This window comes from Chamaea fasciata, unplaced genomic scaffold, assembly GCF_029207755.1.
Source record: "Chamaea fasciata isolate MVZ Bird 193981 ecotype frontalis unplaced genomic scaffold, bChaFas1.0.hap1 SCAF_7, whole genome shotgun sequence".
NCBI classification, from domain to species: domain Eukaryota; kingdom Metazoa; phylum Chordata; class Aves; order Passeriformes; family Sylviidae; genus Chamaea; species Chamaea fasciata.
Window position 1 is genome coordinate 21674607 of NW_027094092.1, and position 26003 is coordinate 21700609.

Here is a 26003-nt window from a genome sequence, read left to right on the forward strand (position 1 = left end):
CATTAATGCATACTTATTTTTTCTCTCCACAACTCTCATATACAGACACAACAATGTATAAATGCTACATGTTTATCCATGCTTGCTATGGAACACAATCACAGTTTGATAGAGTGTTCTTGAGGGAAAAAAAAAAGCAAGAAAAGGAGATAACAAGGCAGCTCCATCTATATAAACACTTTAGCAGGGGAGAGTAAAAGGCCATTAAATGAGATGTTCATCTTTCCTCCTTTCTGGCCAAGTTGTCAAACCTTGCCATGGTAGTGCCAACAAAGATTATAGTGAAATTTAAAATCTGCAATCAGATGCAATGCTGCCTGGAAACTGCTGGAGGACAGCTGAAGAGAGAGATTGACATTTCTTAATATCTACCAGGCTGCCTGAGAAAGCTCTCCCTTCCTAGAAAACGAGAGGTTCTCCTAAGCATGCAGGTCTTTTATTACACTAAAAATATTTCTTCTCTCATGTTACATTTTGTTCCCACTACTGAGATTACGCAGCATATTCTTTTAAGATTACTTCGGGTAAATGTGATGGCCACAAGCACACCGAGGGGCAGGATGTGGTTAGAGCTCTCTTGGATCTGACAGCAGCCGCAAGCTTCCACACCCTCAGACCCAGAGTGCAGGAATGACACGAATCCACCAGTGGACAGGGAAAGGCACTGAGCCTCAGTTCAAGGAAGGGGAGAAAGGTGACTGATGTTGTCACTACTGCAACTGGCTGAAACACTGGATAGAGGAAAAACAGAAGAAGATAAACGATTGATGCTGCTGTACATCCCTGCTGCACGCCGTCTACCGGCACGGGCTCTGGAGACAGGCTGGAGCCTCAAATGCCTCCAGCAGCATCCTTCATGTTGCTGGGAAGGATACTTAAGAAAGGTTCAGCACTTTGCTTATCTCAGCCTCGGATTCTCTTTCATTTTAAGTGCCTGTGAAATTTGCAGGAGCCTAAAGCATATCAAGATGTGAGAAGAAGATGCTGCTACAACCTTAAAACTTTTGCCACAATTTATATTTGGTGATTAGAGCCTAATGAACACATGCTGCCTTCATTGGCATGAGTTGCAGATACTTCAGTTTCGGGAACAGGGAGCATCTTCCTCTGCAGGAAAAATGCAAGTCACCACATCACAGGAAAGCAGTCTCTGTCTCGTACTAGGAGCTCAGCATGCAACAGACACTTCCCAGCATCTTTTATTGTAGTTGTATAGGACAGACAAAAAGAGGTACAGAAACGCGGCGCTGGAGGAAAGCATCAGCCAAGGGAAGGAGGAGTGTGAAGAAAGGCACAAGAGGGAGGAAAGCAAACAAACAAACAAACAAAAACTGCAAGAAGTGAAGGCCGTGGCGCATCTGCGAGCACAAGAGCGCAGGCCGTAGCGCGACGGCGGCCCGAGGCGGTGGCGGCGGCGGCGGCGGTGCGGATGCCCCGGGGGCGGGGAGCGGCGCTCGGGCCGGCGCTGCGGGAGCTCCCCCGTTCAACGGTCGCGGCCCTGCAGTGGCACCGCCCGCCGCCAGGGGGCGGCGCGCAGGCGGCGGCGCGCGGCCGCTCTGGGAGCGCAGTCTCGCTGGTGCTGACGACGCGGCCCGAGCGGGAGCGGCGACCGGAGCGGCGGCGGCGTCAGTGGCCGGTTCGGTGTTTCGGCGGCTCTGCCCCTTCCCCGCGGCGCCATGCCCACCGTGGAGGAGCTCTACCGCAACTACGGCATCCTGGCGGACGCCACGGAAACGGCGGGCCAGGTGCGGTGTGCCTGCGGCCTGCAAGGCCTCGCTAGGCCTCGGGCTTGCGTAGCAGCGCCGCGCGGAGTTCCGGGCCGAGGCGGAGCGGGCGGGCGGGCGGGCGGGCGGGCCGGGGTGCCTTCAGAGGGGCTGCTCGTCTCTGTGCGGCGAGCCCCCGGGGCTGTGCTCGGGGTGGGTTTCCTCAGGCCCGCGGCGGCGCGGGGCGGGTGGAAATGAGCAACGCGCCCGCGGACCTGCAAGGACCGCAGCAGCTCCCGTCGTTTTTCCAGCATCCGCGTCCTGTCGGCAGCACTGTTAAATGTGGCGTCGCGGCTTTTAACCGGTTCTTCGCTAGAGTCAGACTTTTTTTCGCATGGGGGGCGGGGAGTTTCGCCTGGCGAATTCAGGCCTTGAGGTCTTTGGACACCGCACTTGCAGATCTGGAGAGCGTCTGGCAGGCTGTGTTGCTAAAAGGCTTGCTGAGGGAAGGTGCAGTCTGTTAAGGTTTGAAAGCTGCCCGTAGCCTTTTGGCGTTTTTTTCTTCCTTGAGGCAAGAATGTAAGGTCGGCCCTCCTGACTGAAGAAGATCTTTTTTCTGTAAAATCGTGGCGAGATCTGCCATTTGTTTATATTGATACTGAGTTATTCAAGAAAGGAGGATGACTTAGAATAGTACCAATAGAAAATATTATGGTTAGTTACAACTCGTTTTGGAATTGCATTAGTCACTCATTTTCCCAAATGGCCCCCTGAAAAAGCAGAAGTTACTTTTTTTTTTTCCTTTCGGTCCTAATGTCAATAAGTAGAAAAGTAGTTTTTCCATATCTCTATCTAACCATGAGTTTTAAACTAAACGAGAATGCTGCTCTATGAGGTCACTTAGTTCTTAAAGAGAACAAATAATTTGGTGGCTGGTTGGGAGCAGGGCGTTTTAATTCAGGTCCGTTCACTTTGTTTGTGTGGGTATGCCCTAGTGAAACAAAGCATCCTTGCAGACAGTCCAACAACAGCATCACCTCAGAACCTAAAACCAAGTGCAAATAAAACATAGGGAGCTACAGGGAGAGGTGCAGGGTAAAATGTGCTGTTACTTTGCCACTTTAGAAATGCCCAGCTCATCTCACTTTGTTTCTTGTGAGTGGCTTTTGTGAGGGAGGAATGGCCATCTTAGGTAGAGCAAACTCCAGCGTGGCTAAGAAATGCAGCCTGTGACAGGGCAGGTGTGTGAGAACCTCTGAGGGTAAGTGTAGAATGGGGATTCCTAAAACACTCCCCCAGCTTTGCCTCTCTGCAGCTTTTGGCTTCCAAGAGGCAGAGGAATTGTGTCTGTGATGAGTGTAGCTTGCAAGGCTATTCTTCAGTGAACTTTTATGATGCTTTGGTGTACTGAATGTGCTTCTGACATATAAAGGTTGTGTGCAAAAACATTTCATTATTTCATTAACCTTTGTGACAGAGTGACCTCTTCAAATTTGTCATTTCATGATCTTGCCTTATTACCTCTTAACAACCTTTATGAACGTGATCTCTTACTGCAAAAAGTCATGGTCACCCTGTCTCAAGTAAAGAAACATTGAGCACGGGCGTGGAGATTGCCAGAAGTTATGACATCAAGAGAAGCGGTTTAAAAGACTGGAAGCATTGAGCTTGTAAAAGAGTGTTTCACTTGAGAAAGGGGCTCAGGTATGAGGTGTCCACAACTGGAATAAAGGTGGGAAGTTGAAAAAAAAAAAACTATCAGGAAGCTGGCTGAAAATAAAGAGGAAGACAAACATTTTTTTCATAATGCATTGTGAAACTTGTCACAGGGCACTGTAGGCTATGAATTGACTCAAGAACTCACCTAGAGAAGTTAATGGATGGTTGGTCAAGTAGCAGTTATTAAAAACAAAGAGCTGGACCTTGTTTCCAGCTTAGGATATTCCTCTGTTACAGATGGGAAGGGAAGGCACAAAACAGAAGGATCACACTGCTTCTGTAGTTGCCTATGGTTTTTCTAGAGCATTCCATGCTGCCAGGTGAAACGAAGCCCTGCCTGAACTGTGTTTTGTCTACATGGTAGGAGTAATTAGCATGCAGGAACACAAATGCAGGGAGCACAGGCTACTCTGTTCCATTGCTGTGTGACTGCTTTTTTTTAATGTATTAAGTTCTATGTTATGTGTTCTGCAGCAGAACTTGTTCTTAACGTTCAGCCTGAGAGGCTATGTGTGTATTGATGTGTGTTTCATTGCTAGTTTGTGCTGGCTCACTCCTGCCTTTGCTGCTGAGTGCACTGCATTGGCCCAACTACAGAGTGAGCTGGGTGCTGATGTGCTTCAGCTGAAAGACAACTGCTGTTTCACTGCTTATTTTTTATCCAATTCTGTATCCCACTCCAGTTCAGATTCTGCCAACACAGAGCTGTCAACAAGCTCCAGGAAGCATGGGCACTACATTTTAAAATGCAGCTTGCTTTAGAGGGCATTAATGCGGTGTACTGCTGTGGAAATTAGTGTCTGTAGTCACAACAGGACACCTTTCATGTGGAGTAGTAGTAGTGATACATGTGGCTCTGGGAAATTTAATGTAAATAAAGCAAAGAAAGTGTCCTGTGCTGTCAGCATTGCTGTTCAAAGTAGGATAAGCTGTTCCAAGCATTTTTTTCACAACCATAAGGAAAATTGATCTTAGAAGGTCCTGATTTCCACTAGTAACACTGACTTCTATTTCACAAACACACAGCTCACCACAACAAAGACTTCAATTAATTTAAAGTTTCAGTCCTGCAGGCTCAGACTCAGAAGCACCTGTGTGATTCTAGTTGGAGCAGCTAGAGATCATTTTACTGTTGCTGAAGTGCTTATTCCTATATTTGGAATATATATTTCTATATTTAAAACTGGAGCTTTCTGGGATTCTTTTTTAATCTAGTTTCCCTTAACAGATCTTCCAAGCACTGTATTTCATCCCAGATTAACTACTTGAGTAGATACCAGAGATTGCAGGTAAACTTAACTCCCTGAGTAGATGTCAGATACTTTATCACTGTATATGTTAACAAGAATTCATGATCCACTGCATTGGCACAGTTACTGGGAAAGGTAACCTCTATTTCAAAGGCAATACATGAGCATACAAAAGGCAGAAACTCCTTGAACAACTGGCCAAGTTCAGTGGCAGTGATCACAGGATTCCTTGTACGAATCCAATCAGTGTGCAGGAGGCGTTACCCTTCAGGCCGGCAGCTGGAGAGGTACACGCTTGAACAGGCAGGAGCCAAAATAACCATAAAAACCAGGCAACAGAGGCAAATATTACAAAATAGACATGATTATATCAGTCTAAGGGAAAATATATTCCTTTTTAAGAAGCTTGTATAATACAGTTCACCTGAATAGTTTTAAGAGAACAGGAGAAAAAAGTCCTTCCTTGTCTTGAGAATAACCCAGGATTTTTCTGTTTATGTATTCTGGTTTTGTTCTTTCAGCATAAGGATGCCTACCAGGTGATCTTGGATGGTGTGAAAGGAGGTGCCAAGGAGAAGAGACTTGCCGCTCAGTTCATTCCTAAGTTCTTCAAGCATTTTCCTGAGCTAGCTGACTCAGCTATCAATGCTCAGTTGGACCTCTGTGAGGATGAAGATGTTTCTGTAAGAATAAGAACCTTGTAGCAAGTTGATACTTTGAATTTATATTTTACTGTTGTTTTCTCTTTTTGTTTAATGGGCTGTATCTTTTGGGAGGGGAGGGTTGGTCTTTGGAAAACATAAATTTAATTGTATTCTTGCATTTAATTCATTGTGTGATGGTGTTGTGATGGTTTGGGAAGATGCATCAGTTTTCATTTATCTTTTTTAGCTCCCACCACTGATCAAAGGAATGGCTCTGTAGAAAGAAGTAGTTTATTTGAATAGCATTTACATGTTTTTCTATCAAAAGGAACTTTGTGGTAATTGATTCTGATAAATACTGCTGGGAGGCAGAATCCTGTTTGCACCTGAGAACCACGGGGATGTGATTCTGACTGTTAACGCTTCTTGAGAGGCTTCTGTGGTGCTGGTAGAAGCTGTACCTTTGAAGCATCTTTGTTTATCAGGTTTTAAGGGATTTGGACAGATCATTCAAGGATTTTTTTCTATGCTGGGAACAAACCCTAGAGTTTATCCCTGCTATATGCACAACTGTAGAACTGTCCTTCCTGTTAGCAAATAAAACTCCTTAATAACACACATTCCAGCCTTTATTTTGTTGATCATACGAATGATTTTGTGAACCGAAGTACTGTTTGAATTTGATTTTTCTCCAGTGCTGCCTAGATCTAAGAAAAATATATTACCTTCTTCATAAATATATCAAAATAAGGGGATTTTTGGGTGTTACATAATTCCTGAAATTTTAAAATTTTTAAATTTCTATATTATTGGCAATTTTGTCAGATCCGGCGACAAGCAATCAAAGAACTGCCTCAGTTTGCCACTGGAGATAACCTTCCTCGGGTAGCAGACATCCTGACCCAACTCCTGCAGTCAGGTAGGAGAGACATCCTCATGGATCTCCTCATGGCACACCTAAATGTGTATACAAGTTTGGTTCTGTAAAACGTTTTATATTGATTCATAATTTATCCCAGTGCTGTTCTTCTTGTGTTCTTTTTCTCCTGGTTTATATTTGTACAGCTAGGCTAGGCTGCTGCTTCTGCTGAAAGGTCATTAATTATTCTAATCGAAACTGAAAATCTTTCTTTTAAATAAAACAATTATTTTTTCATTCAAGTTTTCTGAAAGCATCTGTAGAAAAAGGCAAGGGGGGGAACCTTCCAGTTATGGACTGCTGCAAATTGCTTTCTGAAAAAGAGTTACTTCATTTCTGATCCAGATTCTAGAACCTGAAAAAGCCTAAGGGCATTTTGTTCCATGCATTTTTGGTGCAAGATAAATATTTTGGGGATAAATTCAGAATTTAATACACATTTAATCTCAGTAAGTTATAAAGTGCTAAATATTAGTTGTTCAAACTTCTGTTAAAACTGTGTGGTTAAGACTCTGGGCTTCTCAGAAGATAGGTCTTGGTTTCAGGTTTTTGAACTTTCTCAGTCCAATAGTTTTTAAAAATACAAGTTATGTTGTTTATAGCTAAATGCTGAGGGCAGAATACTTCTTGTGAAGTATTAGCAATCTTTGTTTTTCTGCTCTTATCTTGCCATTTTGAGTGTATGTATATTAATTTTTTCTCTCTCCAGATGATTCTGCAGAATTCAATTTGGTGAACAATGCCTTGCTCAGTATATTTAAGATGGATGCTAAAGGTAAAGGACACATTTTTCTATACATGACTTTTATTAATACTCCTCAGTCTGTAGTAGGATGAGAACAGGAGTCAATTCTGTGTTTTCTTAGTACAGTGCAAAAGTGAGACACACTAATTGTTTGGTTTTGTAAACCGTACTGAACTTAATAATTGTGGATCTGAATTATGCAGACTAATAAAAGAGCATGGATTTTTATGTCAACATACATGGAAATTGTAATTTTTTAAAAAAGTTAATAATAGCAGTTATTTTAAAATAATGTCATGGAATCTTAAAAGAGGAAACTTCTTCCTTCCTCATAAAAAGTCCAGGTCACAACTTCTAAAATAATTTGCATTATCCGATTTATTCTTCATTCAGGGACTTTGGGAGGTTTATTCAGTCAGATTCTTCAGGGAGAGGATATTGTGAGAGAGAGAGCCATTAAGTTCCTTTCTACAAAACTGAAAACCTTACCAGAGGAGGTGATGACAAAGGAGGTGGAAGAGTTCATATTGACTGAATCAAAGAAGGTGAGTGTCTGATTTCAGTTCAAACTGAAGTATTGTTCAACCATCCCGTATCATTGGTGTTGCTTTGGAGGTCTGTTTGAGCATTGTACAAATGTGATCTTGTACTTGTAGTTACCTATTCTGATACACTCCAAGGTTTGCAGCATTTTTTTGTAGTTGTGTTAAAACTTTGGCTCTTCTAATTTTGTGAGAGTGACTTTGATTAGAATTGGACCCAATCATTCACATTGGAAAGGGTCTTTGAGAGATTGATGAGCTCAGTGAATCAGGCTCAGATGAATTCTGATCAGACTTCTTGGTGTTTTTTCCAGCTGGGTTTTGAATACCTCTAAGGAAGGAGAGTTGTAATCCTCTCTGAGCAACCAGCTTCAATGTTCAGCTGTCCTCAACTGAATTATTTTTTTTTCCCCTTTATCCAGTCGAAACCTCCCATTTCAGCTTTGTGTCATTGTTTCATTCTGACCCTATCCGCCTCTGGCTGCTGTGGGTGGTGTCTTGCTCTGAAATGTTGGAAGATTAGTTAGTTTGCCACACCCACACAGAGCTCTCTTCCTTTAGGCTTGAAAAGCCTGGTTTCTGCAGGTTTTCCTCACAGCTCATGTGCTCTGGACACAGATCACCTTGTTGATTTGCCTTCCTAAAGCTTATCAAGCACTTCCTCATACAGGGCAGCCCAACACTAGGTGCAGTATTCCACATTTGGTCAGATGAACACCCAGCCAAGGACCTGTCAGTCCTCTGTCCCTCTGTTTCCCTTAGTCTGTGCTCTTGTCAGAACACACCCAAGGAGTGGTGCTGTCACTTGTGTTTAGTCGGCTGTACCCCAGCAGGGCAGTTTCCCCAGTCTGTCAGTCCCCTACATGTGCTGATGCAGGGAAGTTGGTTCATCCCAGGTGCAGGACTTGGCATTTGTCTTTGTGGAATTTTACGAGATTTCTGTGCATTCCCTAAGATGAGAAAGATGCAAAAAGTTGTAAAACAACCAGTAATGAGTAGATACTTGTTTAACATTTATTCTGCCTGAAGCATTTGATTTTTGATAGGAGTTTGTTCTTAAGTTTAAGAGTTAAAAAAACTGTTTCCTCTGCACAACTTGATGACAGTTGCTTTAATTTGTAGGTGCATTCAATTATACTGAATGTTTTCACATGTTCCTTCAAACTTGTGTTTTTAAATAACTAAATGCTAAATATTTGCATACTTTATCTTTTCAAATCCACTGGGTTTGACTTGGAGGTTTGCAAATTACCAGCACTGAAATATGTTTTCTGTGTTTTTTTTCTGTTAAGGTTCTGGAAGATGTGACAGGCGAGGAATTTGTTCTGTTCATGAAAATATTGTCTGGATTAAAAAGCTTACAGACAGTCAGCGGGAGGCAACAACTCGTGGAGCTGGTGGCCGAACAGGCTGACCTGGAGCAGACGTTCAATCCATCAGACACGGACTGTGTGGACAGGCTGCTGCAGTGCACTCGGCAGGCAGTGCCATTGTTCTCAGTATGTGTTTGTTTGCTTTGCACCAGGAGTGCTGAGGAAAGTTAATGGCTGGAGCTTGTCTTGGGTGTTCCCAGTGATTATGCTTGAGAGACCACAAATCAGTACTTCTCCACCTTTAACCTCTAATGTGTCCAAATGTTGGAAAACATCCTTAAAACCTCCAAATGCAGATACCATGTGTTTTTTTCTTTTCAAATTTAAGATGTTACAGTGAAATATGACAAAATTCTCAAATTATTCTGTATGAATTTGATTATTTCAAGTCTAGTGCCAGGCAATTCCAGCACTTAAGGGCCTATTTTTGGGTTGCAAGCAGCCTTTCAGCTGTTGTTGTGGACATCCTCTGAATTAAGGCTACCTGCAAAAGGAGGTCTGTGTCTTAGGAATGAGAGGGAAATTTAATAAAGCTTTAAGCTACAGCTCTGAAGGAGGCATTTATAAGGGTGGATGGGTGAAGGGAGAAAAACATTTAACTCCTTCAGACTCAAGAGTAACATGAATAATGTGTGATGGTTTGTTTGTGGTTTCTTTTCAGAAAAATGTTCATTCCACAAAATTTGTTACTTATTTCTGTGAGCATGTTCTGCCAAACCTCAGCTCTTTGACTACTCTAGTGGAGGGTCTCGATATCCAGTTAGAGGTAAGCCAAAGCTAAAACATCTTCCAAATAGGAAAAATAACCATCCTAGATAAAGAAGCTATTTTAAAAATCACAAGCTCTTTCCTCAGATAGTTTTTGTTTCTTGACTTGTAGGAAAAGTAGCTGCACTAGAAAAAATATTTGCTCTGTTGAGGCATGACTGAGCATTGCATTTTAAAGCATGTGCCATCTGTCTCAAGCTTTTGAAGCAAAGTAGAATAAGTGGATCAGTGTAATCATTGTTATATTATTCTCAAAATTTTTTAAGCACATAGCATTTACTGAAATGATGGTTGCATAGTTTGAGCTAATTGAGCCTCCTAAGGGAGTGGCTTAATGTCTGTAATTTTGTTGACATTAATCAGTGCTACAGCTTCAGTTAGATTTCTGTGGCTCTCGCTTGAAGGTGAGCTGTGCTGCAGATGTGGGAGATGAAGTTTTGTTTACTTGTTGCTTGATGCTTGTTGGGATTAGACACACAAGCCCGTGTTTCTCTTTAGGGACAGGAAAAACAAATTAGGCATGTTCTTCCTTGTATTGCTTCCTGCTGTTTGGGAGGGGTTTAGTTACAGTAGCTGGCTTCTGCTGTGCCAGCCATAGTGATGTGGTAATTGATTTTAGGTTGAATGTTAAGCTTGCGAACTTTCAGTTAACACACAAAAACCTGGCTATCCTTGTGTGTAGGTTTTGAAGCTTCTTGCTGAAATGAGTTCATTTTGTGGTGATATGGAAAAGCTTGAATCAAATTTGAAGAAGCTGTTTGATAAATTACTGGTAAGACAAATTCAATTTTTATTCATGTAAAACACTAAGAAGTTATGTTTTCATCAAAACAAGGGTTTTTTATGTATTTGTCTCTTTATCCTGTTTCTGTAGTGGCTGTTTCAGAGATAGTCCTGTCCACTGATAGAACGTTGAACATAATTTTGCAATTTAAAGCCTGTGTAGATAGAGAACTGTTACCTCAATAATGTTTTTAATCCACTAAACTCATGCATGTTTCTTCTTCTCAAATTTCGTAATCATGAGAGACTCATGTTGATCTTATAAACAATGTATTTGCACTGACAATTCTAAGCAAATTCAGCATTATTTCAGAAGCATTGGTGCAGTACTTTGCTTCCTGTGGTAGTAGTGCCACCATAGTATTTCCTCTGAGTGGAGACACAGAAGTGTAGGCAAACCACCTGCACCAGGACTTTATTCAGGAGTTCATCCCTTAGTATAGAATTGGTGGATACTTCTGAGATTGTCCACACAGATAAGCCATCCATTTCAAACACTCTGAAAGAGCAGTCAGCATAAATGTCTCATGCATTTGTTTTCCTTTCTGTTCTTCAGGAGTATATGCCCCTTCCTCCAGAGGAAGCAGAAAATGGGGAAAATGCTGGCAATGAAGAGCCCAAGTTGCAGTTCAGTTATGTGGAGTGTTTATTGTACAGCTTCCATCAGCTGGGTCGCAAACTTCCAGACTTCCTCACAGCCAAGCTGAATGCAGAGAAATTGAAAGACTTCAAAATCAGGTAATGATTTAGAGGCAAGAGTTGATGTTCTGTTACAAGGTGTTGGTTAGAAAGTGTTAGTGGAGAGTTCCCCAGGGCTCAGTAGTGTGGCTCGTCCAGTTCAGCATCTTTATCAATGATTTGAATGAGAAGATTGGCTGCATCCTCAGTAAGTTTGCAGGCAACACCAAGTTGTGTGGGAGTGTTGATCAGCTGAAAGGTAGGAAGGCTCTGCAGAGGGTTTTGGACAGACTGAATCGATGGGCTGAGGACAACTGCATGAGATTTAATAAGGTGGAATGCTGGGTCCTGCTCTTGGATCACAACAACCCCACATAGAACTGCAGCCTTGGGGCGGAGTGGCTTGAGAGCTGATCAGCAGAAAGGGGCTTGGGGTTGGTGGTTGACTGCCAGCTGGGTATGAGGCAGCAGTGTGCCCAGATGGCCAAGAAGGCCAATGGCATACAGACCTGTATCAAGAACAGCGTGGCCAGCAGGACCAGGACAGTGATTGTCACCCTGTGCTCGGCACTAGTGAGACCTCATCTCAAGTGCCATGTCCAGTTTCAGGACCATCACTTCAGAAATGACACTGAGGTGCTGGAGTGTGTTCAGAGAAGAGCAGTGGAGCTGGGGAAGGGTCTGGAGCACAAGTCTGATGAGGAGTGGCTGAGGGAGTAGGGGCTGCTTAGTCTGGAGAAAAGGAGGCTCTGGGGAGCCTCATTGCCCTCTACAAATGCCTGGCTGGAGGTTGTAGTGAGGTGGGGGTCAGTCTCTTCTGCCACGTCTCAGCTGAAGGATCGAGGAAATGGCCTTATGTTGCACCAGGATAGGGTCAGATTAGATACTAGAGAAAAACATTTTACTGAAATGAAAACATTTTATTTACTGGAATATGTTGCCCAGGGAGGTAGTGGAATCACTCTCAGGAAGTGTTCAAGTGGCATCTGGATGTGGCACTTGGGAGTATGATTTAGGTGTGACAATTGGACTAGCTGATCTTGTAGGTCTCTTCTAACCTTTATAGTTCTCTGACTCTAATGAAAGTGTGAATTATTATCTAGATGCTAAAGAAGCGCAAATCAGATTGATGGAAGACTTATTTTGAGCATTTTTCCTAAAGGGGAAGAAACAAGATTGCAACTTCCCTTTGCTTATGCTTTTATTTCTACAGAACTATGTAAATTTTACTAAGGGATTGCTTTTAAATGTTTCAGGCTACAATATTTTGCTCGAGGGTTACAGGTGTATATTCGACAGCTTCGTTTGGCACTTCAAGGAAAAACAGGAGAAGCTTTGAAAACAGAGGAGGTAAGAATTGTTCAGGAATTCTGATGTTTTCTAACTGAGCCTACTGAAAGAACCATTGGCACATGTTAATAGGCTGAAGTCAGTTCTAAGTATGCAAATCGATTAAGGGAATAATAGTGCTAACATTATTGCAAGTGCATGTTACCTTATGCTACATTTTGAAAGTGAAGATGGTCTATTTTCATCTGTTAGCTGTTCTTTGCAGCCACATGTATTTGGTTTAATTGTGCTCTGTGCTTTGTTTTGAAGGGGAAATTTTCATATGTTGAGCAAAAAAAAACCCAGTGGGAACTACACTGGAACATGAAAAACAACTAGTTAGTGTGAAACTACAAGAAACTTAAAAGCAGCTGTGATAAAAACTTGGAAGTGTACACACCTTTCGCTATCACTGTTACTACAGCAATTCACTAGGAAGAGCAGTCAGTTTAATGTTCAACTTCATGAAATGAGGTTGACATAAAGCTACTAGATGCTCAGTGGTATCTGTTTTTCTTTTTACAGAACAAGATTAAAGTGGTTGCCTTGAAAATAACCAATAACATTAATGTTTTAATCAAGGTAAGTCGTCACATTATGAAGGACTAAATTCCCGCAGCAGAGTAAGCTATGCAGAAGAAAGGAATAGATTTGAACCGAGTTGTATTGTGTTACTGTGTATTCTGTTAGTTGGTGGTAGCCAGCTCAGAGTTGGTGCTGCTTTCCTTTTTCTGTAGACAGGTGGATCTTGCTGATTCTGCAAGCAGCTTAGCTTTTGCTGCTACTGCTCTTGGGGTAGGGTGTGGACACGCTTTCTTGCAGCACTGGTAGTCCTTAGGAAAAGACCACCTTGCTTCTTTAGAGGTCTCTGGATTTTCTTGTCGTTTCCCTTTCCTGCGGTGTCAGTGAGGAGTACGGAATAGTTCAGAGAGGTGCAAGGAGATGTAAAGGAGGGAGGAGGCAAAGCAAGCTTCTGTAGAGAACCTGTTTCTCCAAAAAGCCTTGAAGAGATGGGCTACAAGAAAGAGACTTTCATCTGGAGTCCATGAAACCATTTTGATTTCTTCTAACCCCCTTTTCCTTTCTTTCTTCACTCTCAATTTCACTCACCACAATAAACGAAAAGCATGGCCCACCATATTGAGGAGCGTATCTTGTACCATCATAGGAATATCAGATGTTTTCCAGCAGGAGCTGCTGTAGTTCATTGTGAGATGCTCAATGTGCTCAGGGAAGGAGAGAAAGCTTGTGCTTTCTCTGAAGATACTATTCATTGAAAGATCTATTCCTTGAAACATTCGAGGCTGGATTAGATGGGGATCCGAGCAACCTGATCTAGTGGAAGATGTCCCTGCTCATTGCAGGGTCATTGAAGTAGACGGTTTTTAAACATCCTTTCCAACCCAAACTAGTCTATGATTCTGTATTTGGTCAGTGTAAGACACTATTCTGCTGAGATAAATCCTAGTTGAATTTCCTAGTAAAGGCAGCCAGATAAGGCAGTAAGCTGCTGCCTCCTCTCTCTGCCATGGGACTAAAGGATTTAAAATTACTGGAACGTAGTGGTTATTCTGGAGTCTCAGTAAGTAGCTAAAATTTTGAAATGCAATCAGCATGAATTTAACTGTATAATAAACTGTCCAATTCTGCCTCCATAGGATCTCTTCCACATTCCTCCTTCTTACAAAAGTACAGTTACATTGTCCTGGAAACCAGTACAGAAGGCAGATGCAAGGTAAGAGTTCTTCATATAATAAAAGAAAACAGTGGGGTTTATTTTTTAACCAGTAAAAATTAACCTCCCAAGCTGTGTCTGTACAATACAGACAGCACATAAGCTAAAAATTTCACGTCAAAAATAACACCCATCCTCTGGCTGTGGTGAGATGCTCTTATTCTTGCTTTAGGGATTCTAAAGACTGAATCAACTGGAGGCTCTTTTGAGATACTATTATTCAGAGCATTGTCACTGGCTGCTGCTGGCTTCCAGTGGTTAATCTTTGTGGCTGAACTACTATTACTCTACTTGTCACCACAGGGATGTAATGATACGTTTTTGTTTTCTTCTGTCAGTCAAAAAAGAGCAAGTGAAGATACAACCTCAAGTTCACCCCCAAAGAAAGCTTCAGCGGGACCAAAAAGGGATGCCAGGCAAATATATAATCCTCCCAGTGGAAAATACAGCAGTAACCTGGGTAGTTTTTCTTACGGTAAGTTAGGCAGCTTGGAAAAAGCTTTGTCTGGTGACAGTTGTGTCTTGGAGTGGGGCAAATAAATGCCACATTTTTGGAAGATCAGATTGTACTGTCAGGAATGTGATGCAATGGTCTCTTCCTAGCTGTTGATGTATTGCAGTGTTTGAATGTTACCAGCCCATGACTTAAATTATTTGCAAGTTAGTTTTAGTAGTATTTTAATACTTAGGGTTAGTAATTGCAGTGTTGTGTTCTCTGTTAGGACACACAGTGCACCAGTTCCCCATTGAACAGGCCAGTTGCAGCAAGTGGCAGAGTTGGGTCACCTCCTGTCATGCGACTGGACTTGTGCTGCATTGCTGTTACAGCTGATGTTGCAGACCTGATCCAGAAGTTCTGGGAATTGCCAGGTTCACTGTGCATGCACACAGTGCTGTCCTTGTGCTCCCAGTCACACTGAATGTGCCTTTCTGTGAGGCATATTTTTGGGTGAAGCACAAGAGCAGTTGCAGACTGGATGAGTAGGCCCAGTAATGGCAGCAGCTTGTTCCTGTCTTGCCTGCAGGCCCACTGGTCCTGCCTCTGGCAAGTAGTCTGCTACGACAAATTGTGACCCACACCCATGGGTTGAAAAACTAATATAAAGCATTGGCAGGTATATAAAGCAAAGAGAAGAGCTAACACCGTCTCCAAATTTCTTACTCTAGACTTCAGGTGACACACTTATGTCTTTTAAGATAAGCTTGTAATCCTGCAGGTCTAAAGATAGGGAATTTTTCAACCAGAAATGTTTTATTGCTTGCTGCTGTTCCTTGTTAGTGAGATGCTTCGACTTGGTCAACCAGCTTGTGATTTCCGTAGCCTTTTAAACCAGCATGCAGTTTTCTCTGTAGATTAATACAAACTATATTTTAAGACTGTACATCAAGAGAAATCATGAAAGGGGAATGAGGATTTGGTGCATTTTCAAACAAATCCGGAGAAACTAAATAAACTATTAGGGTTAGTGTTGTTGGGGAGTTTGTGCTGTGATCAGATTTGTTCTTAACAAAGAGAAAGGAAAAACTTTCTACAGTGTACAAATAGTTTGTGTGGTATCCATCTGTAGCTGGGATTTGTAATTGAATGATGATATCAGCCCCAGAAAAAAGAATAATGTGCTGGTGATAACTTAATGTCAAGGATAGGAAAGGACAGATAGAAAGACAAAGTTCTGGTTTTCCATCATTTTATAAAATCACTAGTCAGACTGGCACCTTGAGATTAATATTGTTATTGAACGGGAGAAAGAGCTAGGCAGCCAGTTTTCAATTCTGTGGTAATGAATTGGCCCAAATATAGTCCTAAAGTACTAGGACAGTTTTGTATCACAGTATTAGTATGCAGAAAGACTGCACCTAATTTAGATGGGCTCATTCTCCTGACCTCCTTTTAAAATTAGTGGGGTCCATTTTCCATCAGAAAATAACTCTGCAATCTCGTGGCCCATAAGCAGGCTGAAGTTACCCTTCAGTACCTTCAGATCCTGCTATTCAGTTTGGATCTGTATACAGCATAAAACCTGCCTGAGAAGTTTTGACTCTTATTTCAGACTCTTCTTTGCTCTTATTTCAGAGCAAAGAGGTGGTTTCCGCGGTGGGCGAGGAAGAGGCTGGGGAGGACGTGGCAATCGCAGCCGAGGAAGAATCTACTGAGAAGACTGCTACATCTTCCATGCCCCTGAAGGGCTAAAGTGAAAGTGCTACTCAGCAAGTTTGCTTGGAGCATTGTTTTTTTCAAGGACTGCCTTCCATTGAGACTGACTTAAATGTTCTTTATACCTTTGTATGTATGATCTACTTTTCTAACGGACTACAACTTGTCCATAGTGAAACTACAACTGTATTTTTGGATGCTTACAGTCAGCAGTTTTCGGTTCTTACTTTTGAAGTGTCTTCAGAATTCAAAATTGGAAAAGAGCATAGATGTTTCATCAAAAGCTGCATCTTGACAGTTTGTATATTAAACTAAAAGTCAGCTACTGCATAACTGAAACTATATAATTGAGTTTATGTATTAAGTAATGGACAGGAAAGGCATGACAACAGAGATACGTGTTAGATAAGCTTAGCAGCTGAAGTAATCCTTTCCTCATCTGTAACCATATTTTGCAATATGTGGAGAAGAGTACCATTGTTAAATTTGCTTTGATTTACTTTCTTTAATTGAATTTAATTAAATACATGCTGGTTCTTTAAAGTTTGCAACATGGCTGGAAATCTGTTCTGCTTGTAGCATGAAACAATCTTCTTACTTAAGGATGTGGAGAACATGGCATTTTTTGGTTTGCACATCTTACTCTTCTCCGTGCATTGTAATACAAAAGTGATGTTTTGAAAATTATTTTTTAATGTTTAAAATAAATATGTGCATATGGTTATGCCTTGAAATCTCAGTAAATGAATAGCATAAAAAACAAAACAATAAATGACAAATTATTTCAGGAGTGGGTAAAGACTGATGCAGTGATTAAGCTTCATAGACTGGAGCTGGACCATAAGAGTTTCTGGCTCTTTTCTGTTTTATGCAGATTTCTGGATTAGTTGGCACTAGAGGGTGGGTTGGTTGGTTGGTTGGTTGGTTGGTTTTTCTTGTTTTGTGATTTTTGTGTGTGTGTGTGTTTTGGTTCCTTTTTTTTAACCAATAGTTGCATTTAAAAATATATAAATAAAATTGTATTTTGGGTAACATTGAAAAATTCCAGCTACATAGTTTGATTCAGGTGGAAAAGTTAACAATTCCATGCTGTTTTTTTCCATAGCAACTTGAGATTTTTATTTACTGGTGTGCACCCAGAAAATACAATGTAAGAGCACAATGCTTTTTTCTCTTTTTTTATTCTCACCACTTAAAATTTTAACTTCTCAGGTCATTCAGCATTGTAAAGGAATTAGTATATAGTAAAAAGAAGTCAAAACAGGAAAAGAATTTTAATTAAGTGTTCCAGAGCATGTTGATGTAAAATACCTTAGGCTTTAGAAGAGTGAATAATACTTCTTATCCTCCTTTTTTTTCGCCCAGCGATATCCACAGAAGGTGATGTCTTCCCACCCTAATTCTTGTATTTGCTTGTGAATCTGATTCAGGTGTTTTCATTAATACTCTTTAATATTTATCACTACAATCAGAAGGCCAGAATACCAAAATTATGTCAAAGTTAGAAACATTGTTGATGATGCTAAATTCAAAGACTGTTTTTGCTTAACTCTGGAACGGTAGGTAGGAAGCTTTGGACATTCCAGGACACACGAGCTGACTTTGTGTTTCTCATTACATGCCAGCTGCTAAACTCTGATTTGGCATTAAAACCATGACACTTGACTAAAAGCTTTGAAGGAGAAATTTGTGAGGTCAAAATGTCACTCTGAAAATAGGCATTAGATATGTAATAAACTTCTCTTGGGAAGAAAAAAAGGAAAAGACATTTTGCACTTGCAGCTATAATTGGTATTTTGAGGGGATTTAATAATGTAATCCCAAAGCCTAAACATAGCTTGTATTTAGACTAGTAACTAGGTAATAGCAGCTTCTTTTCTCACTGAATTTTGAGTGAGTTTTCTTTGTGTGACTCCTGTATTTCAGAGGTGATGTGCAAAAGTTCCTGTGGCCTCAGAAGTAGTTCGATTATTTCTCCCCAGTTTCCTGTCTAATTTTAACACAGTGAGTTCTTGTGGAAACACCTGTTTACCATCTTGTTGAATTGTAAATGTTCCCTTCCGGCTTTGGAATAAATTCATTTTGTAATTTTGTTTGGCTCAGTGTTTCACAGTTACTCTGCAGCATTGTGTTCCCCTAGTGAAAGAGGTTCTGTGGTACCTTTTTGTTGTACTTGAGTTAGTCCTTAGATTGCTGTAGATGCAGAAAGCTGTTTGCCACTAAGGAATGGATCATAATAAGACTGCATTAACTGTTTCAAGTTTTAAGTAATTCAACTTTCAAATGCAGAATTTTGAGCGGAAATCTAAATATTCAGCAAAAGCTGCATGTTACACATCTTATTTGGAAATTGAGTGAAAAAGAGTCAGTCATTGTTTTACTCAAACTCCTCGATGTTGACAGTGTGATGCAGTTTGTCAGTATCTTATGAGAGGAAAGCTAAAGTCTACAAACAATTTGATGGGTGAAGGTGTGGGTGTTAACGTCTTTGAAATGGGTCCTGATGTCTCTCCTAACTTTGGGCAGCGGGTTTGCAGAGCCCAGACAGCTCGGCTCCTGGAACAGAGAAGGGTCTCCACAGCCTGGGTTTCTGAGCTTTGGGGTGAAATGGCAGGTTCAAGGGGGGAATACATGGAAGGCAGTTCGGGAAGGCTGTGCCTTCTGAGTACCTCAGCCAGAGGGGGAAGGAAGAGGGCACCATGCGGCTGGGAGTTTAGGATAAAAAGAGGATGTGCCCTCCAAAACCCCGAGGGAGAGGAAACCCCGCCGGGCGCGTGCCCCGGTGGACTCTCCCTCTATTCCAATGAACTTCTGGGACTCTTCTGTCTCCTTTTTGGACATAAACCTCTGGCGTTTGTGGATTTTCCGGGCATTTATGATAGAGCAAGAGCCACTTGGAAGGGCAGCCTAGGGTTTTTTGTGGAATCAGTAATACGCCTGATTTGAAAACTGGCAGCAGTAAACAACTATCATACTTGTGCGATATTTTCTCTAGGCTCATAGAAACTAAATCCCTTTAACCAGTGGCACACCATTTGTAAACTTTTTATTTCTACTTCAGGAGCTTGAGTTGCGAGCAAATGTTGCTGTTTAATAGGCACTGGGAAGTTTGATGTTCTCAAGAAGTAGGACTGCAGAAAGATCGAACAGAACAAAATTTGAACGTGGCAGCTTTTACATTTCTCTCGGTACTGGGAAAACAGGCTCTTGCTGCTGGGTTGATATTTTCTAGATTGGTTGGTCAACTAGAACAGGAAAGGAAAAGTTCAGGTTTTGCTGTGTAACTGAAAAGCATTAGAAAAGAAAAAGCGCGATGTGTCCTTCAGAAGCTCTCTTCACCCACTTCCTGGGAGGGCACGCATTCACTGTGTGTGCATGGCTGCAGGTACGGCTCGGCCCTCGTGGCAAATGTTCCAGTGTATCCCGGACAAAAATTACCTCTTTTAAATTGAAGCATTTTAGCGCGTCGCCACACGGCACTTGCTGGCATTTAGCGCCGGCCTCGCGCTCGGGACAGCGGCTCCGCCGTTACCGGCGGCAGCCGGGGGTGCGGGGAAGGCGCCGTTGGCCGGACCCGGCTCCCGCGCGGGGCAGTCGGTGCGCGGCGCTGTAACGGTGCTCCAGGGCCGCGCCCCCGATGCTGTTCGGCCCTCGGCCCCGGGACTGAGAGCGCTCCGGCCGGGGCTCCCGGCGCCGCCTCGGCCACCGACCCGGGCCCGCCCCCGCCCCGCCCCCGGCGCGGCCGCCCCGGCCCGACGCGCGGCACCGCCCGCTCCCAAAATGGCGGCGGCGGCCGTTCCGCTTCCGGGGGCTGCGAGCAGGCCGGGATTGGGGAAGATGGCGGCGTCTGGAGCGTCCGGGCGGGGCGGGCTGGGGCGGGTATGGGTCTTCTCCGGCTGGGCCCTGGGCCTGTGCTCGCTGCTGGCCTCGGGGACGCGGCCCGCCGCTGCCACCACCCACTGGGTGGTCACCGAGGACGGGAAGATCCAGCAGCAGGTGAGCGGCCCGAGGGACGCGGGGCGCTGCCCACCCCGCTGCGGAGGCACGGAGACCCCCTGCCCGCGCCGCCGCTCACCCATAGCCCCGGTCTGCCCTGAGCTGCGGGGCACGGGGCTCCTCGGCCCGGTGCGAAGCCCTGCCTGTTCCGCTGCCGCAGCCGGGCGGCCGTGCCGCTCGCTCCCGCGGCCCCGGCACGGGGGTCTCCCGCGGCGAGCTGACGCCGCTTGTGAAACGTGGCTTGAATCCGCCGGAGCCCCGGGACGAGGCAGCGGGGAGGGGCGCTCGGTGGGTCGGGGCGAGCCGAGAATGGATTTCGGCTGGAACTCTGTTTGGAGAAGCGGCGGTTCCTGCCTAGGGGCCGCTCCCGTGGCGCCTCCGGCGCGAGGCCGGGTCCCGCCTTGGTGGCCAAAGCAGCGGTACCGCGGCCCCGGCCCGCAGCCGGGAGCCGAGCGGGGCCGACCCCGGGCGCCCCCGGCTCCTCGCCGCGGGGAGGAGATGTCAGTGAGTTTGCGATTTTTCACATCCAGCCGCACCCGACCCGGCCGCTTTTCCTTCCTGCTGAAAGTAGGAAAGAAACAGTGGTGTGCGTGCTCGGTGCAGGAGCACACGGACGCCCTGTGGGTTTAGTCTAAATGTCTTATTTTGATAGTGGACTGTGCCTCATGTTCACTAGGCGGCTTGAAGGAGTCGATTTGTATCTCGTGTTTGGGCTTTTTCTTAGTTGCTTGCCTTCTTTGTTGTAAAGGGAGCAGCAGTAGAAACGTACTTTTGTGTCAGATCTGTCCGTTTCCTTCTGGAGTGGAAGAGTTGATCGCTGTAGCAAGCAATGTATCCTTCCTCCCGTGCAAAAGAGTGGAGACATGAATGTCCTTTAGCACCTTTCATTTGTGAGGATTTTTAGTCGGGTTTTCCTGTCAAAATCCATTGAGGTCCTCAGACAGGTGGAGCAGACTTTTCTCCGCAGGAAACTCCTGCTATCTTTATGGTTCTCGGGCACATCTGCTGTCTGGGTGGATCCAGGCACTCTGACACCATCATTAATAATAAATTAGTTAATGACAACACTTCCAGTGCTATCTCATCTCCTTTCTCCGTTTAACATAGTGGGGAAGTGCTGCAAGTATATGGTAATGGTCTGGAAGCATCTCTGTGTGTGTATACTGAGTGTGTATTATAAAATTTGGGTCAGGTGTTGATTCTGATTATTGCGTGAAAAGCAGCTGTGACTTGGAAGAATCCAATTAGATAAAATGGCTTGAAAATCTTTTTAACTAAATTCATTACTGATTTTAAGGAATGGCATTTCATCATGTCGGCTAACTGATGGTACAGGTAGAAGCTTCCACTGTGTGCATTGCGATGCATTAGTCTTCTCTATTATTTGCATTCCAAATGCTTTGTAAGCAGAGGCATTCCCATGTTCCCTCTGTCAAGTTCTCAAAGCCTGTAGGTGAGTGAGAAAACAGTATCTGTGGAATAACTTCTCTTACTTGCATGGTCAAAATTAATTCACCTATTTCCAGCAAGGAAATTCCAATTCTAATTATGCTGTTACTTGGACTATGAGTAAGATTCTTCGGTACCTGGAATGTAGTGCTGTGAATTGGCCAGGGAGTTTTTTGTAATTAGGTGTATTTTGGCATCTGTTACTGTCATGTCCGTGGCTCACATGAAAGTGACACTTAAATTTGTGGGTTTTGCAATTGCCAACTCTGCATGGCACCTCTGAATTTCATTTTTACCACTTGTGTTTTGGGGAATCACTGAACAAGTTTTTTAGTGAACTTCAACATTGTTTTAAGTGCCAAAATGTAGTAGTGGTTCAGTAGTTAACAGCAAAAGTAACAGTCTCCACCTGTCCAGCAACAGGTGGGAATTATTGTCCCACTCTACATTACCCTGGTGCAGTCACACCTTGCGTGCTGCATGCAGTTCTGGGTGCCTCAGGATAAGGACATTAAACTCTTAGACTGCCTGCACTCCCAAAGCAGAGCAACCAGGATGATGGAAGCTCTTAAGGGTAAGACTTACAAAAAGCAGCCAAGGTCCCTCAGCTGTTCAGCTTAGTTCTGAGGAGACCTCATCCAAGCTTACAACTTCCTCAAGCAAGGCAATGGAGGGGCAGGTGCTGATCTCCTCTCTCTGGTGACTGGTGAGAGGACATTAGGAAATGGAATGAAGCTGTGCCAGGGAACGTTCAGACTGGACATTAGGAAAAGGTTCTTCACAGACAGGGTGGTCGGTCACTGGAACAGGCTCCCCTGAGAAGTGGTCACAGCACCAAATGTGTCAGAGGTCAAGCAGCATCTCGGCAGCACTTGGAGGATTCGTAAGTGATTTATCAGTTCATTGATAGGACCACAATATTCCAAAATATTTAAGCTCTCCTTCTAATACCAAGAACTTATCAACACGACGAAAACCTCAAACTTCACTGCAGAGCGTTCCTTTGCTCTGGTTTTTCAGGATATTCTTCATTGAGTTGTTACAAATCATGAGAAGTCATGGGTCCTCCGTTCCACCTTGAGATACTCTGTGATTCATTGGCAGTGGGAACCTCTGCATGTTATGTGCTCCAGGGCCCTCACCACGTCAGATGGGCTTTGCTGGCCCTCAAAGTGAGGACAGAAAGCTGAGCAGGTGCCTTCACATGTGTGCCTGCTGGAGGGGCATGATCATGCCCCTTGCCCAGTTGGCTCCAGCCTTGCTGCTGCAGCCCAGGTGCAGTTGGCTGCCTCAGCTGCAAGGGCTCGCTGCTGCCTCACCACCAGCTTCCTGCCCACCAGAGCCCAAATGCCATTTCTGGAAAGTTGTTTTTCGTTCAGCCCCAGCCTTTCCTGCTGCATGGGGCTATTTCGTCCCATGGGCATGTGGTTGCCTTCGTGAGGTGGGTCCCTGTCAGCCCATTCTCCACCACCTTGTCTTGCTGCAGCCCTGCAATGACCACGCTACCCCACGTTTGCAGAGGACACCAAGCTTGTGGTTCTTTTTTATCGTTGTCTGTAGTAAAGAGCTGTGTTAGTAACGATTGGTATTGATCCCTGAGGGATGCTGCTGGTGGTCAGCCGTTGCTGGACCTTGCACTGCTCGTTGCAATGCCTCCAGCACAGCGGTCTCTGTCTGGAAGTGGCTGCTGGTGGCAAAGAGTGGTGATGTTAATTAGCATTTATATGATTTAATTTTGGAAATATTAGCATTAATAAAGTCTGAAACACATCTTCAAATATACCAGCTTTTTAGAGATGTATAGACTTGGTCTTCACTTGGACTACTTGAGTTTATCTGAATGAAGCGTATATAATTAAGATGTAGGCAAAACTTAATTGATAGTAAGACCCAGACATTCCCACTGCTAAATGAGCCTCTATCTGTGGAAATGCAGATGAGCACCAGTGATTACTGACTTCCTTGTAGCTTTGAGTTTGCTACTGTGAGCTTTGTTTCTCTTGTACCAAAGTGCCCTATGGATGAGGAGCTGACAGCAGGAGTCACAGATCCTGACCTAAATACAAAATATAGTTGCTGGAATGTGTTTGAGGGAAGAAAGGTGAGATTATTATACATTATTGACCTTAAATCTCTCTTAGATGTTTGTCCTTACAGTGCAGCAATGGTGCAAACGTTTAATATGAGACTACATTCAAGCATTCAAGTGAGAGTGACTTTTCTGTGATACAAGACCACAGGTATACCCTAGCTCAGACTTGATTTCCTAGTGATAAAACAACCTGGCAGCAGTGGCCAAATTAACACAGACTGAACAATTTTCCATATATCAGCAAGATCTCATCTAGTGATCAGAAGTACTTACTAAGTAGGCACTGTTGTTGGAGTTTCTAGTGAGCATTTCTAAATGACAAAACAAATTACTAGCAGTGCATGTAGTATTTCAAAGTCTCAGCCATCAAGAAAAAAAGCCATCAAGTTGTATCTGTTGCTCTAGTAGCTGGTTTTCAGATCAAAGACATCATTCTCTGGATCAGTTCATGTTCTTCTTTTAGTCTGAGTCTACCTTCAAATGTGTGCTCTTGCAAAGCCAGGGACTGAGTAATCGTCTCTCTTTAATGAGATTATATCTGCTCAGTGCACATGTTTATAAGCCATTTCACAACTTGCAGTATAAAGTTCAGGCTAATATATAACTGATTTTAGACGCTGCTTGTCTGCCAGTAGGGAAGCTAGTCACTCTACAGAAACACTAGTGTATTTCAAGAGAAGAGAGAAACCCAGCATAAAGAGAGGACAAACAATTGTCAGATTAAATGCCATGCAGAATACAGTCATTCATGGCTTTAATGGTGGGGACCAACTGCTGCCATGGCTCAGAGACCTGACATACCAGAGCTGAGGTAGGGTCTTTCTAGAGATGCCTTGATGGAGGTGATTAAAACTGAGCAAGCTAGTGGGGACTCAAAGGACTGCCTTTTTGTGGACTGCTGTAAACTGAAGCAGTTAGGTCAGAGTAATTAAATTAAAAGAAGCACAGAAACCTTCCAGGCAGATGATCTAAAGCAGGATTGGGAAAGAGTTGTCAGGAGCAAAGAGCCCCTGGCAAGGAATCTGACTTGGCAAAAAGTTGTTTTAGTTTTAATGCATTGTCATGTGTTTTGAAGTTCATGGGAGATGATCTGGGGAGGAGAGTCAAAGAGTAGTACTGGCTAGCTTATTTGGGACTAAGACAACCAGCTTCTCAATGAACGTGACATCTGAATTTCCTGCAGTGCTGTAGTGTGCTTCACTGGTTTAGTGTAGTAGAGACAGGAGACAATACCTACCAGTTGTTCATTTAGTTGCAGATTTGAGTGCGAGTGCACTTCGAGCAGCAGCAAGGCAAGTTGATTCATGAATGGCTTTAGAGCTAGTTAATGCATTGCACTGTCTGGCATCTGAGTGCACATGTATGCTAACAGGTTGAGATGAGAGCAGTGCTCCATGTGCTCAAGAATACAGGAAAAGCAGCCATCCAAACTGAAGGAAAGCTGAGATTCTAGTGCAGCCAAGTAAAAAGCTATTTGCTGCTTACAGAAACGACTTCTGTGATACCTGAAGTAGCCACTTAGTTCTGTCTTGAAAATGGCAGGTGAATGTTTGCTTTGCTCTTACTCTAAAGGTTAGTTTGCTTGGTTGTGTGAACTCTTACTTGACTGAATTTCTTATGCTTCCAAGTGTATTGTGTGCTAAACAACAACAAAAAAGTAGACACAAAAACCCGCACACATACATTAAAAAAAATTGTTCATTTTTACTGAAGTGTGTAAGGTGGAACCATGCCTTCCCTGAAAGAGTTGTCAGTGTCTCCTTATGAGGCTGTGCAGAGACATCTGGGCTGGTTGATTTGGATGTTCTGTAGTTCATTAGATATTATCCAACCCTAGGTGATGAGCTGAAGCAGGATGGTTCTGAGGCATAGGTAAAGTTTTCCTCAAGAAAAGGAAAACTTGTTCTGGTTTAGAAGTTCTCTCTTGATCACCAGAGGACCATAGGCCATCATGTGGTATGAAAAGTAGTAGCTTAAAAAAAAAAAATGACCCTTTAAATTTTCTGCCTTTACATAAGTGTACAGGAAATTTTTGAACCTGAACGTTTTGTGTTGCGCATTGCTGAGTCGCTTAATGTCCTTGTCCCAGGTGGGGATTTAGAGCTGCACTTCCCAGCACTGCC

The 26003-nt window shown here is 43.5% G+C and overlaps 2 protein-coding genes across 2 annotated transcripts in view; both read left to right on the forward strand.

Moving 5' to 3' along the window:
• The first annotated feature begins 1571 nt into the window (after window positions 1–1571).
• API5 (apoptosis inhibitor 5) lies at window positions 1572–18435 on the forward strand. The gene is made up of 14 exons (XM_066187880.1): window positions 1572–1745; window positions 5194–5355; window positions 6142–6235; window positions 6945–7010; window positions 7374–7525; window positions 8815–9021; window positions 9557–9661; window positions 10346–10435; window positions 11003–11184; window positions 12381–12474; window positions 12979–13035; window positions 14112–14188; window positions 14527–14663; window positions 16263–18435. The coding sequence occupies exons 1-14, from the start codon at window positions 1677–1679 to the stop codon at window positions 16340–16342; spliced, it is 1572 nt and encodes a 523-aa protein (XP_066043977.1). The 5' UTR covers window positions 1572–1676; the 3' UTR covers window positions 16343–18435.
• A 1688-nt stretch (window positions 18436–20123) lies between these two features.
• Window positions 20124–26003, forward strand: part of TTC17 (tetratricopeptide repeat domain 17) — a 55847-nt gene continuing 49967 nt past the window's right edge. Inside the window, exon 1 of the mRNA XM_066187881.1 lies at window positions 20124–20339. Coding sequence (XP_066043978.1) covers window positions 20124–20339 — 216 coding nt within the window. The remainder of the gene's footprint in view (window positions 20340–26003) is intronic.

Bases quoted from the DNA above. Each gene is read 5' to 3' on its own strand.
- API5 (XM_066187880.1), top strand. From the start codon at position 1,677: ATGCCCACCGTGGAGGAGCTCTACCGCAACTACGGCATCCTGGCGGAC. The intron at 7,011-7,373 runs GTAAAGGACACA...TTCTTCATTCAG, and splicing joins ATTTAAGATGGATGCTAAAG to GGACTTTGGGAGGTTTATTC. The intron at 14,664-16,262 runs GTAAGTTAGGCA...CTCTTATTTCAG, and splicing joins CCTGGGTAGTTTTTCTTACG to AGCAAAGAGGTGGTTTCCGC.